Below are 19,285 nucleotides of genomic sequence, written 5' to 3'. Positions count from 1 at the left end.
TCTATACTTGCTTATAAGTGGAGTGAAACTGCAAACAACAAAGGAAATGATCTGTCGTAGCATAATGCGTCTGCAGATTAGGGTCTATCTTATTTTTTTCTACTGATTAATTGTAACGAACTGCAGAGACCTAGATCTGCTGGCGCATTATGCGATTGAAGATCTTGGTCTGTGCAATTTGCAGTTGGACTCGTCTTATAATCAAGTATATACGGTAACTGCCAAATTGTATCAATACACAGCATTTAACACATGCATTTTGTAAGAATGTTGCCTCAGTAATTGCTCCAATCTGGGAAAATATTAAATTACAAAAACGATAACTCAACTAATATTTATACATCACGTTACTTAGCAAACCTTTTCTTGGTGTTATATATATATATATATATATATATATATATATATATATATATATATATATATATATATATATATATATATGTGTGTGTGTGTGTGTGTGTGTGTGTCGGTGTCTGTATATACCTGTACATCCTCGAAGTTTGTGAAGAGTGAACCTTGTGACGGCATAGCGGATGACCTCTTGTGGTCTGCTGTACCGTAGTCGCCGCCGCTAAAATTAAAGAACCTTTATTGTAATTATTATTATTATTATTATTATTATTATTATTATTATTATTATTATTATTATGTTGCTGATATCAACAATGAATGCAAACGTGACGCAGTTTATACCGACGACAAGAAAGACTACAACAGAGAGAAAGAATAAAAGAACAACTGATGGAAAGAAAGGAAAATGGAAGAAGAAGAGACATACCTAAAAGTCAAATAATAAACTCACGCAACAAAGGGAGCCGTGGTAGCTCACTGGGCAGCATAAGTGTGCCACTATTCAGTCAGGTCATGTTCTATTTCTTCCAATCAGAATAAACCGAACACGTTACCTCACCCCCCCCCCTTCTCTCTCTCTCTGTCTCCAGACCAACCAATCAGCTAAGAAAAGCTTAGTAGCCCTTTGCTCGTCTTTCATTGATTTCATTTGCTTAGAATCAGCACACATGCTTCGCATAAGGATTCTCTTTGTAATGGTCATATAAATTGGTTATTCTATCATAGAGTCTATGATGCTAGTCACATGGGCAGATGCTTAAGGTAGTCAGTTCTGTCAGGCTCACTTGTCAGCAAAAGAGTCTTAGTAAGCCATCTGTATTAGACTGTGAATCCCGAAAGTGTCAGCACATTTCTCACGGAGGACCCTTGTGCATTTGAAGAAGCAGATTTGATCTCTCTTGCCATTTAGCTATGTTAGTTTTGCGCGCACATTTTATCACGCATATTTCAATAAGAGATGCATCTCCAACATCTAAGCTCCATGTGTCGTTTGTTCTTACCGTCTGAAACACAAGATTTGTTTCAAATGATATGACTTTGTCCACATCAAAATTTCTTTCTAGGACCAGTGTTACAATTTTTCCAAATTATATAAGGAACGATAGAAGACAGATATTCAGAAGGAAAAAATTAACAGGCACACACAATGACTGCAGCTCGGAAAGGTAGAGTTTGGAATTGTGAGACAAATTAACTAAAGGCCACATTCCATGAAAAGTATTAATCCGCTAATACCTGCTGAATCGGTAAAATATAATGAAATATGAAAAGTGATTGAAAATTACCATCACGATTTAAAAGATAATTGAAGTAATATATAACTGCATTGTAAATATCAACACTTAAGAACAGTGTTATATTGGTTTGATGAAATTATACATTTATGGCGAGCGTTTAATCCAATTGTAGTCTTCTTCATCCCATTCCACCTCATTCCCCTCTACCGTGACCCACCTCGCCCCATTTTACCCCATCCCACCTCGCTCCTATTTAATATCCCACCTCGCTCCTCTCCGCACTAACACACTGTCTTCTAACATATCTCACCGCGCCCCTCTCTAACATATCTTACCCGCCTCTCTCTACCCTATTCAACTGCACTTCTCACTAACCTATCCCACCTCGATCTCCCGGGTGACCGAGTGGTCTAAGGCGATCGCCTATACAAATCACTGAAATCTCACCTCTGTTCCCATGGTGTCTAGTCTCAGGCTAAGCTTATGTGGGTATGCGAAAAAGCTTGCCAGTGGCTTCCCTTGGGTCGATGGATTTTCTTCTACTCAAAATACCGACCGCAATGTATATGCTATCATGTGCTTAAAAATGGCGTTAAATGCATAACAACCAACAAATCCTCCCTACCCTATCCAGAATCTCTCCTTACAGCCTTCTTTCTTCTAACCACATCCTTAGACTTTGTATTTGAAATATTTGTATACAAATATACACAAATGATCAAATCATATCCATTCTAGTCTTGGTCGCCAAACGAGTAGTAGGAAAACCCATATCTTGATTATAAAGCTATAAATGAATTTTCTTTCCTGTTTCTCCATCTTGTGTACTCGACGAAATAAGGCTGCTCCCTGTTCTGTTAAATGACACGCGATATTGAGTGATAAACTTGTCAGTGTCATCATGTGTAAGTTTATCGTTTAAACTGCGATACATTTTAATTTCTTCATTAAAATTTGTTTCCGCAATCGCATTTCTGCTCCAGGCTGATTAAATGATCTAATAATTCTGTTCCACAGCTAATGGGCTAAGGAAACTAAATTATTTACCATCTGAAGAACTGGCTTATTAATTTTTGATCATAATTCTCCTTGGTTTGTGATCTTTATTATGTCCTGCTTGTAAGTCTTTTAGTTTGAATTAATTGTGTTCCTCTAGTTTTATTTTTCATTGATTTCGTTTTTGCTATAGACATCTATCTAAAAGACCGTACATAAATAATTTAACTTTGGATAAAAAGGAGCTATTTTTGTTAATTTTAAACGCCATATTTTACACCATCAGCCAAGTGAATAAATTAAAAATTATATATCTTATCTTTTGTGTCTAAATATTTTGTTCATATTTGAGTATCAAGCCACGAGTTATAGCCTACACTCCGGTTGAGGAGTTTCGTGAATACTGTGCAAGTCCGTTGTCAGAGGCACAAATATATATATATATATATATATATATATATATATATATATATATATATATATATATATATATATATATATATATATATATATATATATATATATAGATAGATAGATAGATAGATAGATAGATAGATTTACTACAACCTTACATTTTTGGTTCATTTAACCCACTGTGATGAAGATGTTGGATGGACCACTCTAGTTTAAGGGATATACTTGTACCATAAAGAGATAGTGTTCGAGTACGCACATGTTCGATTTAATTTTTCCAGAATAATTTGAACGTGTACGACTAGATAGAAGCAGTTGTATCAACAGAGAAGGAAAAGTGAACTTGACGGACACTGCGGTTTTGCTTCATGTAGCATATTATTACATTTTGTATATATTTGCCTAGATCCAATTGTCTTCATCTTAGCTATCAAAGTTTGTTCAGAAATAAATATAAATTTCCAACATTTTTATACACTCTGCAATTAAATTTGCAAAGTATATTTCGACATTGAAATGTAAAAGGTGTACGCATTATTAAGAGTCATAGCCAGTTTGAAATGCAGAAAGCGAAGTAGTCTGATTTTGTTTTAGATCAATTTGCAAATTTCGACTTCTTTTCTTGGCAAAACACAAAGTAGACTTCACGCCATCAGTAAACATACTTACAGTGTGTGTGCTTTGAGAGGAGCAAGCAACAAACAAATAACACCTGTATCTACAACAGAATTACCAAGAACAATCGAGTTCAGTTTCATAACGTTCAGATCAAATGTTTAAATTATGGTTTATTTTTTAAGAAAAGCCACAAAAACATATATGATCTTCAGAGTATCGTTTTCAAGTTTGCCTGCCAATATATGCAAATTTTCCAATCGATGAAATAATCCAGCCAATTTGTCAATGAATATTTTTTTTATTCTTTACAAAGAGATTAATACGGTAATATTGTGGTAAATAATGTTTGTACTTACCAAGTGCAAGACATAAAAAATATTTATCCGTAACTTATTTCAAAAAGTCAAATCAGCTTTACATATTCTAAACGAATCAAGTTTTGGTCAAGCTGCTAAGAAAGAAGATCGCAGTTGAATGGATGATAAAGCACTCTTCCAATTAAAGCGTCTAAAGGCCAATCTACACCATCGTTATTCAAGACGATCCGATTACATATGCTATCTAATATGATTTATTTGCCTTTCTTTCATCCATAAGCATAAAGTAAGTTCAGCAATAACAGATCACGTGAGTTTCAAATATGCCACACAAAACAATAACATTCCATAGGTGCTCTGGTAAAACTATAAACGTTATATCTGATAGTCTTACAGATTTAATCAGCATGACAAATGTAGAAATAATGTAAAAGTTTACCCGTAAAAACAATTTACAGAAGTCAACTCTATAATCCGATAACTAATCCTTTGCCAACGGCATCGACTGTTTTAACATTACCTATGCAATTTCCAGATGGTAATGCAGAAGCGAGATAATGCATTGATGCTACTTTGGAATGTTGGTTGCAGGTGAAGGAATTAGGTTGTATCGACCTTTTCACAAGTTTATCATTGTGAGAACCGCGAGAGCTTTCATCCTTGTCTATTCTTTTGTTACTAAGCTGGCCTCTACCACAGTATAAAGAACAACTATGTTGATGGCAATCAGGATTACAAATCAGTTTTCACATGTTAATGTACATGATGCATGATGGGAAGGCGAGCCATATCTGAAGTTTGTAATCCATGGAGTAGAGCATGTACGAATTTGTTGCTAACGCACTACGAAAAGATGACCATCATCATGTTTACAATTTATTTATTCGTTCACTGTAGGCTCCCCTTTGACCAAAAACACTAAATGTAACCCCGCAAGCTGACACTTTTATAACCTTGAATATGTGTTATCCAGTACATAATTAATTCTTCTAATATCACTTGAAATATATCTCTCCATATTTCAATTTTATGTATTATTTTCTCGTCCGAGAAATCCACGTTATAGTCATTACATTCAAGATCACTGCTCAATGTAGCGTGTAGCATGTTGCTCAGCTATACCTATCTATCATCATGATATAACCTTGTTAACATAGCTATCACCTAGTTATACATAGCTGTCACCTAGCTATATCTAGCTATCACAGGCAGTCTTCGGATTCTGACAGTATTACAAACACAGAATGTGGAAATTTCTTCTATATTCAATATAAACTGCACTTGATGTCCGATTCTCATTTAAAATCGAGTTGTAGGAGTGTTGTTTCCGATTTCTCTCTTAATAATGACTGCCAAAGTTAGCATAAAATCGGACATATTACTTCATAAGGCAGTAATTAGCATCATAAAACGCGAATGATCGGTCGCAATGTCACGGTAATCGATTAAGCAAATACTTTCAAAATGAATATGAAAATGCTTGAGTGCCTTGTTCAGGATATTACTCCTCTAAATTACATGCTTATTTAGAAATAAATCCGATTGGATGTCTTCTTGAGTTTCCCTAATTCATCACTCATCAACTCTATTTCAGTCTGATGGGGAGAAATCCTTGCTTACCGTACTTTGTATTACCTATATTTATTCATTAATTACACTTACCTAGTATGTTTGCTCTTACTTTCTATACAAAATATTGCTAGATAATGATAAACAAATTTTGATCTCCTTGCTTCTTAAATTAAATTTGAAATTAGACTTTATTTATTCATTTATCGATTTAAATTGATTAATTCTTTTTCCCCATTAGTCTGCCTTTCTCAGGCTTTTAAAAACTTACCTTTGCATGTCATCTATAGCATTAAATAGTTTTATGTATCTAATTTAAATCCGCTTATTAATTTATGCGTTTCCAGCCCCCACACCTTTTTCTACCTTTCATGACCCCATCCCCTTCTCTGTACAAATGTGATATTCTTCGCATGGCTTCCCAATTTCATGTAATATTCTGCTAAACGCGTTGTCAAGACGAATGACAACATCCATCCATCTTTCTAACAGATAGGGTACCAGTTGTGACTGAAACAGCATCTCTTTTATAATTACAACACGTGATAAGCTCTCAGAATTTTTGATGGATTATCATTATTGTTTCTTTAATTCATCGTATATCTGAACGAATTGTAGGCAACTGGCGGGACACGTGTAAATGGATAGTCCAAGGAGACGGATTCAACACGAGATACCGCTGAAAAGATATTATACACCATACAAATTTCACAATGTCGGGAGAGTAAAGCGCAATTTATGATTTAGATTGTTTAAAAACATTTTGAAGCAAGACATTTACGGAGTACAGATATACACATGAATGTATTTATGTCTGTGTGTGTGAATGAGCGTGATAGAGTATGTATGTATGTATGTATGTATGTATGTATGTATGTATGTATGTATGTATGTATGTATGTATGTATACGGTTTAATATCAATACAGTCATTGCTAGACTTCACCGAGCAAGTCCAGGTATCCCCCTCCCAAAAGGACCAACAAAAAAGATAACCAGGTTACGTCAGACGAGACAGAGATCCATTGATTTGCATTAAGCAATGTATATGTGATTTACCTGGCATTTACAGATGTGTGGAGTCATTTCAATAAATGATTAAGAAATATATCAACATTTCAATAAATGATTAAGAAATATATCAACGACAGTCCAACACTTTTACGTTCTCTGAAGGAAAAATCTGTTTTAGATAACAAGGCAAAAAGTCAAGACACAAAAACGTACAATGCCATCATACAGTGAAATCAGTATATATGGACCAGTTTGGGGACTAGTTTGTCTTTAAAAGGAAGGTGCTTTTGATTGTGAACATTCTATTTAATTTTTAATGGAATTGGTAAGTAGAATGAGAACTTTGATTTCAACGAGTAATACCAGATTATTGCACGTGTATCATCAAAAACTTTTGGATGATAATGCCGGTATAACATGATTTTTTGCATACGCTTATTATTGTCAAAAAGTAACTATGGATTAGCAATAGTGAGGAACATATTAACTGCGGAGAGATATGCTGTGCGTGTTTATCGTCTTAAAGAAAAGCAACCTCATTGCACGACATGCAAGTAAACCTTTGTCAGTCCACCTTGTCACGAACAACACCCCATGAAATAAGTTCAACAGCAGAAAAGTGCTTCAGAATTGTTGAGATTGTGGTCCACTTGTGGCAATCGTATTCCAACCAGTAATCCAAAGGTGCGCGTTTGTTCAGGATGAAAATGATGCCGTTTTTATGGCCACGTTTTTCACTTGAAGCATGAAGGTTACATTAAAAAATATGATGAATTCAAGGAGACATAAAGGAAGACGAGCAACTAAAACAAAAAAAAGATGAACAAGTGGATTCGATCTTTTTTTACTTTTAATGTAAGAGGACATCCAGCATTACGGGGACTGCAATAGATATGTTACAGTCATGACTCGGCAATTTCAAAGGATACGAAGGACTCAAATACAAATAAAAACAGGGTAGCAAATGTTCCACAGTCACCATGAATGGAACCAAACCCATCTGCATGAAAGTAAAACAAGTAGTTTAAAGATTCCATATGTTATTTAGATGTGATTTTAAGAAGAATACCTAAAACGCCTGGAATGATGAAATGGCAAAAGGCTATTTCACACACTTTTTCAATAACAAAGCTAATCAACTAGCTATGCTTCAAAATTTGCCTGACGTCAGCTACAAGGACTCTGTAATACACACAGAACAAATAGAAACATTCTACTCTTGATATCAAACTCACTCTAAGGTTTCAAAGGACAATTCCTTTTGAAATATTAATTCGAACAAGGTACCAAATGTCCCATAGTCACCATGAATGGAGCCAAACTCATCTGCATGAAAGTGGTTTAAAAATTCCATGAGCTATTTAATCGTGCCTTTGAGTAAGAGATCTAAAACGTTTGGAATGATGCAATGGCAAAAGGCTATTTCCCACGCTTTTTCAGGATAGAGGCTAATCAACACGTTGTGCATCTGCATTTGCCTCGCTTCAACTATTACGACTCCGATGTTATGCACACAGAACAACTAGAAGCATTCCATGCTTGACGTCAGACTCACTCTTAAGACACCTGTGATTTTCAAGAAGAGATGTTGAATATAGCCGATCGGATTGCAGACATTTTACGAAAGTGTTGTGGAAAATTTGGTCAATTAGTTCTGGATCACGGAGGTATCAGTCCTTTGAGGGACGCTTCTTATATTGCGAAAATGTGTGAATTAATCTATTGAAAGAAGTTGATATCTTAGAACAAACTAGGTCTCATCCTCCTTGATACCATCACTATATCAGCCGTTGATACTCCGACAAAGATTTGATCCAGCTCTATTACTTGTGTGAAATGGAAACATGCTAGAAACGGTGGAGAAATTGGACGTCTTTCTAGTGATGGCCAGGATTTAGAAAATTCCCAGATCGTCTAAAAACGGACGTCTCACTTGTTGTCCCCAACGAATCCAGAAAAGTCTCAAAGTTTACCACGAAAGAGTTTTACAAGCAAACGCACCGACGATGCCAGAGGTTAGAAACTGAAATGCAAAGTCTGGCCTTTAGCAAACTTTTACTATCCTGTATTACTAAATCACTGCTTCATTTACTCTGCACTTGCGCTGAAACAAGTGATCAAGACCATCCTTCTAACGCGCTTTGACAAGACCGGGGCTGATTGTCCAATTGTTTCTTGCTCTGGATCGTGAATACGACTCGTTCAAAGTACACAAAATATGGCACTTTCCAACCACAGAAACAATGCCAAATTAAACAAAGATTTGAGTCCAGAGATTTGTTCCTGCTACGTCAACGAATTTCTAATATTGAAACAATAACCGGTATTACTACAGATTGTGATACTTGGCCGATACAAGTAGATACTTTCAAATGGTGGACGACAGAGGAAAACATGTAAAACTCATGAAAATCGTCCGTAAAGATTTCATATTGGTAGCTTACGAAGAAGCGACATAGTTTGCACCTTCTGTGAATTTTGAAATGTGATCATTGCAGCGTACGTACCCGTTCAAAAGTCGATGATGACTTGGAAAGTTTAGGAAATCCTGTACTTTCACACATACAGTTTTATGCATATTCACTGGCCTCATAGCCTTCACCAGACATCTAAGGGGACCGTTTAGACTTATGGACTGATAAACACCGAGAAGACACAATTGTAAGTTTTGCTTGCGGTGGCCCTGCCTATTACTGATACCACTACATAGGTCAACATGGACAAGTGCACACCAACTGTAAAAATCAAAGGATTGACAATAAACTATCTTTCCAGTCAGGTAGTCAACTTTGACGTATTGAAAGAACACCCAGGTGAGATCATGAATTTCGCGTGAAAACATTTGATCCACACAAACAATTACATTTACAAAACCACTTAATCGTAAATCGACCTTTAGAAATAGTCTGTAAGCTCATCCGCCAGAAATGAGTTCGACGTACTGAAATTAACTGACCGTACGATGTCAGACTGAACTCCAGTATAAAAATGGGGGAAGTTCCAAGACAAACAATTCATTGCGAATGCAAACGCCGAACAAGAAATAGGCTGAATACATCAATCCAGGAACAGGGTGCGGGACCCACTGTAGATTCCAAGTTCAAAATTGTGGTCAGCACACTTTCACTGATGATGACGAAATCGATACAGCAACCTAGTGAGGGACCTATTGCAAACCCAAAATTCAATAATGAACTTGAGAGCGATGCAGTGCCTTGCAACCAGAGTAATGACGTACTCTGCGAAATCAGCGATGAAGCACGGTTTTTGCTACTCCTCTGCCATAGCAAACCCTTCCATTTGTTTGCCTTTCTGCTTTGCTGGCAAAAGTGATGCGGTGCGTGTTCCTATGAATGGCCCATTATTACTGTTATATTCAATGATCTTTTTGACAAATCTCTGGTAAAGATCGCAAAAGTTTACTGATAGGCTACCATAAAAATTACGCATTGTCTTAAAATGCCTTTTTCAGTCCATTATCTTTTGTTCCGGTTTGTTTTCTGATCTTAGTGGATACACTGCTCTCCCTCTTATGGAAAACATTTAAAACAACAACGGATTCTACGAGTGTTTTTACTGCCGTGTCCAATTGAACGAATGACTGAATATTGTTTGTCTACTCCGATGTGGTCGAGTATAATGTGGTGGGAAACAGAGTCGCTCTGTTGCTAAGTATCAAAGTCGATTCTGCCATTGTTGCTTATGACGAAGGTGGAAACACGTATCACGTTCGCGGAGAATTGTACATCCTCATTATCTTCATTTTAGTAAATCGTACTTTGACAGTGTTGATATTAGCATAAAAGGCGAAACTGGAAGAAAAACAAACATTATATTCTTAAAAGGGAAAGTCACGGTGAAAGTATATTTTCGAAAAACGATTCTACGGTTAATTGTAATAACAGATGTATCCTGTGTACCAAACATTCGCTTGACAACGACGACATTGTCTGAGTGATATTTAAATCAGCGTTTTAGTAAAACCGATGGAGTCTCGATGATTGCATGTTTGAAAGTTGCAACTTTGTCGCAAGTAGAAGAATTTCTTCAAATGCACTCATTGAGAAAGTCAAATAGAAGCCTTCATGGGAGCAAGGAAAATGTGTTCTTTCAAACTGGAAAATATATTTTGAGTCGCTTAGACATCGCCATAAATTCTTGTCACACTTCTAGCCTCATCATTAGTTCTTCCTCTACACCAAAGCAAGGAAAATACAAAAAGAAACGTCGAAATCCCATACAGATCTCATAAAACACTTTCAGAATATGAAAAGGAAAAGAAAAACAGGATCAGTCAGGTAAATGGACATTTTTTATTACTAAAAACAAAAACAAATGATGTACAGAGGTTCTTTCAACTGTTTCAAGTGAGAACTCGATATGTATACCATAAAACTCATGATGATAACCATGCGAGAAAACAAATTTGTAGAATTTCATACCATGTCCTCTTTGACTACTTCATTACCAATCGAACTTGAAATCAAAGGAAAACCTGAAGCGTTCGTCGATCTGAATAACAGTCACATGCACCTGAAAGTCAAAGTTCTCAAAGTGGACAATAGCAACACACAATATTGCACATCTGGATGCTTCCATGGTACGAAAATGTGGTGTCTTCATCGACACATTGTTGACAAAATCTGACCATTCTCACAAAAATATTTGATTTAGCAACGGTCGAAATAAATTCAAACAAAGGCGCAGTTTAGAAATAATGGATCGTTTATTTTTTGACATGTTGGCAGAAAAAATCATTCTTAAATTGTATGGATGTATGCCTGAGACTGAATAAGAGCAGTACCGTGTTCCATTTGATGGCTAATACAAAAGAGTACAAAACCATCGAATTAGCCAGACAGTGCGTGCCCTGTGGACGTCTTACCTAAAGTGTGAAACGACGCCAGTCAAACGTTTAGCAGATCGGCAGCCACTTATCCACAATGACGAGTGGAAGTGAAAGCTATCCAAGACGTTGCTAAGTGGCATCATCAGCAATGCGGCAATTAACGGACCCATCAAACAAAATCCCTTCGAGTTCCAACTCTTCTGGGTGTAAAAATAGAAGTCACCTGAGATGGCCAGACGTTGTGTACCAGACCCTTTGAACCTCACCTTGCCCAGAAAAATGTATTGAGAGCCACTTGATACTATTTGAAGCCATGAGACACTTAGGTACCAATATCAGCCACGGTACACGGTACGACGAGTATGCAGGAGGATACGATTTATAACTGATGCCATTCAGAGCAAGAAAACAGCGAAGAACATGTGATATTACAAGGATCCCATTGTGTGAGGGCAATGCTGTCTGTATTTTCTTCACAATGCAGTCTTGAATTTTCGTTAGAACATTTAATGACTTGTTGCTTGCGAGTAATCGAGAAATAATGTTAACTACAAATATGATTTTGTGAATATTATGGATATCTCTTGTCTCTAGCTCAGAAAAGAAGTTTGCATCAATGGCAAAATGCTTTACATCAACGGAAGTCAAGTTTGAATTCACAACAGTGTCAAATACGTTAATGTTTTAAACCTTGCCAGTTCTGTATTCCTGTTTGAGTTGGAGAAGTTCGTTATTATTATTATTATTATTAAACAGACTTCAACCATTACAATTGAATATAACGGCAAAACTGAGCGAATCCTTGGTGCACATCACAAAGTCAGTCACATCTTCGTCGAGAAAAAGACTGTCAATAAGGCTAACTTTTTCCTCATGATGACTCAAGACCTTTTAGAAGACGTCATTAGAGAAGAACTCATCAGTGAAATAGAAGAGTTGGAGGAGAAGAAGAAACAAAGGAGGAGCATGAAATGTATCAAACTTTTCTAAGTTGGCAGAAGCAGCAGCAACAATACGAGGGTGAAGAGATGGAGTGTAAAATGGAGACAGATGACTTCTCTTTCTCCTTCACGAAGAAACGTCCCAGTGCTCCGATGAAGCCAAATGTAAGACGTGGTCGTCAACCCAGAAACGCTCACCAATAAATCGGACCTTCGATAGAAAAAGAAATACTAGCCAGTTTCCTATTTTGTTTGTTTGTGTGTTTTGAGTATGTCTTTACTTTTCCACAGAAACAAAACCTTAAAACCCTTCGACATTAAAATGTACGTGTCTTGGGAGTTATGTGTTTGTATAAGAGTAGAGTTTAGCCATAAGTGGATTAGGTGAACTTACTGGTGCAATCTTCATTGATTTTAAAAACGCATTCAGATTGGTTGACCATTCGGTGCTCATTAAAAAACTTTCAGCCTACAAGTTCTCTCCAAACGCAGTTGCCTGGTTCACGTCGTATCTCACAAACAGACACCAGGTTGTTTGCACGGGTAAACATATATCCGAACCAAGTCATACCTTAAGTGGTGTTCCTCAAGGATCTATATTAGGGCCTCTTCTTTTTCTACTATTTATCAATGACTTAGCTTTGTATCCAGCGCACGCTAACACAGATCTTTTCGCTGACGATTCGACATTGCATTTATCTGGTAAATCTCAAGACTCCGTTAAAAATAAACTTCAAACCGACCTCAACAATATATCAGTTTGGTGTCATCAAAACAAAATGCATATTAACATCTCTAAAACGAAATGTATGACAATTGGAACAAGGCAGCGTCTATCTACTAACATGGATTTACTTCTAACTCAGAATGGCATAGACGTATCTATTGTCAAAAATCAAAAACTTCTTGGTATCTATATTGATCAACACCTCAGCTGGAATGCGCATATCGATCACTTATGTGCAATGGTAGTCAAAAGAATAACTCTATTAAAATTGCTTTCAAAATTTCTACCTCCACAATCACTTGAAATTTATTTTTCAGGTTATATACTACCACTGATAGATTACGGCTGTACCATATGGGGAAACACATCAAATTATAATCTGTCCAGAATTGATAGACTCCAGAAAAGGGCAGCCCGAATAATACTGAAACTTCCTGTTATGACTCTCTCAAATGTTTTGTTTTCAAGTCTGAAATGGCTACCTATACAAAAACGTATTCTTTATTTTAAAGGAATCATGACATACAAGTCTTTAAACGGTCTTTCTCCAGATTATATCTCTAACATAATTGAACTAAGATCATCAAATACTGAGCGTAATCTCCGATCGACGACAAACAACGATCTCCAGATTCCTTGGTCGAAAACCAATCATTACAAAAGCTCATTTTCTGTATCAGCACCTACTGTATGGAATTCCTTACCAACATCCCTTGCTTCTTTTAAATTATCATTAAAGAAATTCTTTCTAGACCTGGTGTAATGATATATTAAAAGCTCTAAATAGAAAACTTTAAAATCATATCCATAATTGATATATATTTGTATGTTTCCCAGTATAGTCACACATAGTCATTCATGTCAAATATGTACGAAAGAGTGTGCGACGATACATGGTTATGTGCATGAACTTCTATTTTTATTATTTATTACAAAAACTGAGGACCACATGGCAGATGGGTCAGCCATGACCAAATGTGTTATCCTCGTTAAAGATAGTTTATTATTATTATTATTATTATTATTATCCGTTATATTTCAGCATGATCCATTAGGCCACCGGCTGGTCAAAATGATTATTTGAACTTTATCAAACTTTTGAGTACAAACATTCATTTGGTCATTCAGATCTGTTTTGATTACAATAAGTATTGTTTTCGGAAAATGTATATATACTAAATTCCAAATTCAGTGTATAGGAAAATGGTCAGGAGGTTACCGATATCCTAATTACAGTATGTGGTTCGACACAATTGGTAGTAGGGAATGGCCCGAATTAGATAACTAAGCAATTTGACTTACAGTATACTATGGCGTTTCAGAAAACTTCCTGCCAATGTTTCTGGTCTCTGGTCGGACTTCTCCTCTTCCTCGCCCATACATGTTAGCCAGTAGTGTGCAGTGCACACAAAGAAAAGCCCAAGACCTGTAGTTGTACTTTGGACTGGGTGTCGTCAGGTGGTTAATTATTCCTCACAAAATGCGATTAAATTAAGAAGCATGCTGTGAACGCATTAACGCTTACGGGAGCGTAGTCTTTTTCCCTCCCGACAATAAATTAAGAATCCTGCGGTGTATCTAACTAAATCTTTTAACATTAACATGTCGGTTTGTCCCAATAAACTTTCGATCCTATGTTCCTATACACTTATCCCTATAAACGTGTGTTCCCATGATACCATCCTCATGATAAATATTTCCTTTATGTCTCCAAAGTGCTAATGTGCCATTTCCTTGGAAATATATAAGCTAGTTTCAATTCCAGTACGTCCCCTAATCGCCACTTACAACTACTTTTGTTCAATATTGCAAATCAAAACTACAAGAAATCAATTCAAATTTGCCAATCGACGTTGTGCGCATTTTCAGCTTGGGGAGTTTAACTTTCAGGGCCAAATCAATATTTCTTTCTTCATTTAAATTAATTTTAATTAGAAGATGAACTTACTGTCAGGATGAGATAGAGTAAAGCGTACTTATTCTAATCTTAGCGACGGTGAATAGTCAATGTGGGTTAGACAAGTTTTTCATGATACCGGAAAGATAGCATTGTGATCATGAACACTGATCCGCGATTCAGTTGCTTGCGTTGTCTAGTGTTAAGTATGGCTACCTGTTAAGCAGGTGTACCAAGTTAAAGTCATATGCGTATTTTTAATTTTATTTTCTTCGTCAAATTTGGGGTTTTGAATGCTTTGTAGTCTTTAATTAGGAAACATAATTCTGTTACTGTTGATATTTTCCATGCGAATATACCAAGCACAGCTAACTATTTACCGTAAATAGCTTATATTATCGCTCTGAAAAGCGTAGGAAATCTGCTTCTTTCAATCTAATATACCTACTGCTAACCATTATCTTTGAACACAAAATAAGCAGAAAGGTTACTTGTTTCAAATGAATGACATATAGATTTCATTTTCGCCACTCTGGGAAATAATGAGTTTTTCATTCATTCGATGAGATATATCCGTTATTCACTCGATCCAATCAAATATCTTCTATATAATCTATCGGATGCCATGATCAAAGGCAAGTATAATATTTGTGCATATATATATATATATATATATATATATATATATATATATATATATATATATATATATATATATATATATATATATATATATATATATATATATATAGTGCACCCACTTTCGTACCCTTAAATAATACCTTCAATACAAATCTTTCCAAGAAAATTTTGGCGTCTCTTGTAGACCATACTTTGTTGGTGTTGTGGTGGATAACTACAGAATGTTAAAATGAAATAAAAGCACACTTAAACACTGTTTTTTTGTAAATAGTGATTTCTGTTCTATATAACCAAATGTTCATAGGAATAAAATGCCAAGGAATAAACATGATGTATGTGCTACTTACTTATGTTTCAGTTTAATCATATTTTACTGCTATAGTAATGAAATAATAATATATATATATAAGTCTTGAACTTTTTAGAGAGGTTGTTCCACAAATATAAGGTCGAAATAATAAAGCAACTCTTTCATATTTCTATTCTATCACGTGTAATTTCGGAACAAAATTCTATTTCTTACATCAGAGCTTGTGAGATTGTAACCACCTGCATTGAAAGTATGAATAGTTTGTGGTACATTCAAAATTTCTTGTTCTACGATATTACCATGATTTGATATTTTCATTAGTTCTACTCAGGAATAATGGCAACTGAGGCTGGGTGTCATATCCGTGGGTATCGACGTTAATAAGTCGTTGAGACAACTAGCTTTCTTATAACTGAAAAGCATTTATTTCATATCCGTTGTCGTATTTAGGAAGTAATGGAGAAACAGTGGAGGAGAGAAATAGCGTCTTATTAGTTGCCAATATTTGGGTAATATAGATCCAAAATTCTCTTTATTTTCACATCTAGTTGTATGTTCTTTTGTGTGCATACGTTTTAGGATTGCTGACATGATTTCTAAGTTGTTTATACACTTTCCAGTGGTTGGGACTTCCACACGTGATTGTATATTCATCAGTTGGTCCCTTGATCTGCTAAATGCTGGTATAAGTCTCGTCATTTTGTGGTCCATCATTTGGCCTTATTAAGTTATTTTATACTATTTTACAGGAGCAGTTTTACTTTTTCGCTAAAACGGGAGGGAACTAGTATAGGTATTTATTCTTTATATGTAGCGTCAGATAAATCCTACCAGCTAATATCATTTATAATGATATAATTTGTTAAAATTTGCACGTTTGAATATCCGTATTTCTCTCGTGTAAGAAACAATTGATAGTTAAAACAATTCCATGAAAATGCAAATCGCTTAAAGGCCACTTCCTGCTCTTTCAACAGAGATGACAACATTGAGCTTATTTGTAACAGTGATCGACTCTAAAGAGTTGCTGTACATGACATTGCACGTGTAGGTTAAATTATATTTGCCATACCATTTACTGCTATTACATCGACAGCCTTGCGAAAACGATTAATATGCAGGTCCTCATTTAAATCCCCTAACATAATATTCCTACACTGATATCCTCATTTAAATCCCCTAAAATACTACTATTACACCGAGATCCTTATTTAAATCCCCTCAAATATTATTGCACTGAGATCCTCATTTAAATCCCCTAAAATGCTACTATTAAACCGAGATGCTCAATTAAATCCCCTCAAATAGTACTATTACACCGAGATCCTCGTTTAAATCCCCTCAAATACTACTATTACACCGAGATCCTTATTTAAATCCCCTCAAATACTACTATTACACCGAGATCCTCATTTAAATCCCCTCAAATACTATTGCACTGAGGGATTGCTCAACTGATACTGATTATATTTAAATAATCAACAAAATAATGTTTACTGAAGGAGATCGACATATAATTATAAAAAGAAAACATAAATTTAACCGATATTTAAATACATAATGCTTCCATATTTACAATATAAAACCAGAATCCGCGATGAGGATGTTTTCCGAAATGAAGCCATGGGTGTTCCCCCACACTTCGTTCTTTCAAAATTAAATGGTCTGCTATAGTCAGACAAAATTGTCATTTCTAGACATATATGAATCAAGATGTGTTAGGGGTAAGGAGATAAAATCAAAATCATTGTTGTCATTTTCAATGTGGTCTAAGTTTGTAAGTGCCGATCTAATATTCAAATGAGCAGCGGACAAGTGATTTTTAAAGTCAGCAGCGATCTCCTGTTCATAGATATTAGATTCAAATCCCCGAGTCAGCAGTGCTAGCCTGTTCATGTATACTAGACTCAGACCCTCGAGTCAGCAGTGCCAGCCTGCTCGCAGATATCAGATTCGGACCCTCGAGTTAGCAGTGCCAGCCTGGTCATATATATCAGATTCAGACTCTCGAGTCAGAAGTGCTAGCCTGTTCGTAGATATTAGATTCAGACCCTAGTGTCAGCAGTATCAGCCTAGTCGTATATATTAGATTCACGCTTGCGAGTCGGCAGTGCCAGGCTGTTCGTAGATACTAGACTCAGACATTAGAGTCAACGGTGCCGGACTGGTCGTATATATTAGATTCAGACTCTCGAGTCAGCGGTGCTAGCCTGTTCATATATATTAGATACAGACTCTCGAGTCAGCAGTGCTAGCCTGTTCATATATATTAGATTCAGACTCTCGAGTCAGCAGTGCTAGCCTGTTCATATATATTAGATTCAGACTCTCGAGTCAGCAGTGCTAGCCTGTTCATATATATTAGATTCAGATCCGGCGTTAGCGAGGACAAAATTAACGATATCATCAGGAAACTGTATGCATGAATTAGCATGATCGATATGTTCCGAGTTGCTACACTATCTAATGTTGTTCATGTGAGAAAAAAATGCTTATTTCATTAAAATGATACATATTGAATAACACTGAGAATGTGCCCATTAAGTCTATTTGTGTCTATTGGTAAAAGGAAATGATCAATAAACTGGAATAATATTTACACCAGGCATAAGAGAGTTGCAAAAATATATTATTAAAGACAAAACGCTTCTTCTTAGAAATGCTTCAAATTGCAGGGACAAAAACACCCGTATTCATTTCTGTGTAAAATTGTCAATTCATTTATTAAGAGTAAACGAGTAATTATTGGCCAGTGTAAAACTGTCAGTTCATTTATTAAGAGTAAACGAGTAACTAATGGCCAGTGTAAAGATGCAAAGGGTCTTAATAGAATAAAACGTATAATAGCAAACATTGCGTATCATATACATTGTGTATAACATAGATTGTGTATTACAGACATTGTATATAATATACTGATCAGTAATTGTTGAGTCATTATCGTTTCTATTATATTGAAAAAAAAGGCGAGAAAAGAAAAAAAAAAAAACTGAAAGAAATTTGTTTAGAAAAACTGTTATGCTATAAGTACATGCAAACATAACCCAATGGAGATGTACATAAGGATCTGAAAATATCTTGAATCATTATACGCTCGTGCTATATCGGAGTAAAATATTATGAGAGTAGATGCCAAGTATCATTTGTAACAAACAGAGCAAACTAGACAGGCATATATGATGAAATCACAAAACAGTGTGGGAGAAGAAGCTGGTTTGCCTGTCAGTAAGGTACTTAATCAAGATGTACGTGCATTGCGTTTACGAACTCATGCACATTACTAATAAAGAGACTATTCGGCTTATGGCACTAATTAGACTGCATTTTTAAAAATTAGTGGAGTTGAAATTTAGGTTTCATTGCTAAGAAGTCAGTAATAATCTACACAGGTTTAAACAGC

At 35.7% G+C, this 19,285-nt stretch overlaps 1 protein-coding gene across 2 annotated transcripts in view; it reads right to left on the bottom strand.

Annotated features, from left to right (window-relative positions):
* Positions 1-19,285, bottom strand: part of LOC149802698 (short transient receptor potential channel 7-like) — a 202,520-nt gene that overhangs the window by 147,147 nt on the left and 36,088 nt on the right. For both annotated transcript variants that reach the window (XM_089952084.1, XM_089952085.1), the window contains exon 2: positions 487-574. In XM_089952084.1, the coding sequence (XP_089808210.1) occupies positions 487-574 (88 nt within the window). The remainder of the gene's footprint in view (positions 1-486; positions 575-19,285) is intronic.

This window comes from Sinohyriopsis cumingii, chromosome 3, assembly GCF_028554795.1.
Source record: "Sinohyriopsis cumingii isolate HCF-2022 chromosome 3, ASM2855479v2, whole genome shotgun sequence".
NCBI classification, from domain to species: Eukaryota; Metazoa; Mollusca; class Bivalvia; order Unionida; family Unionidae; genus Sinohyriopsis; species Sinohyriopsis cumingii.
This window is presented reverse-complemented; position numbering and strand designations above follow the sequence as displayed.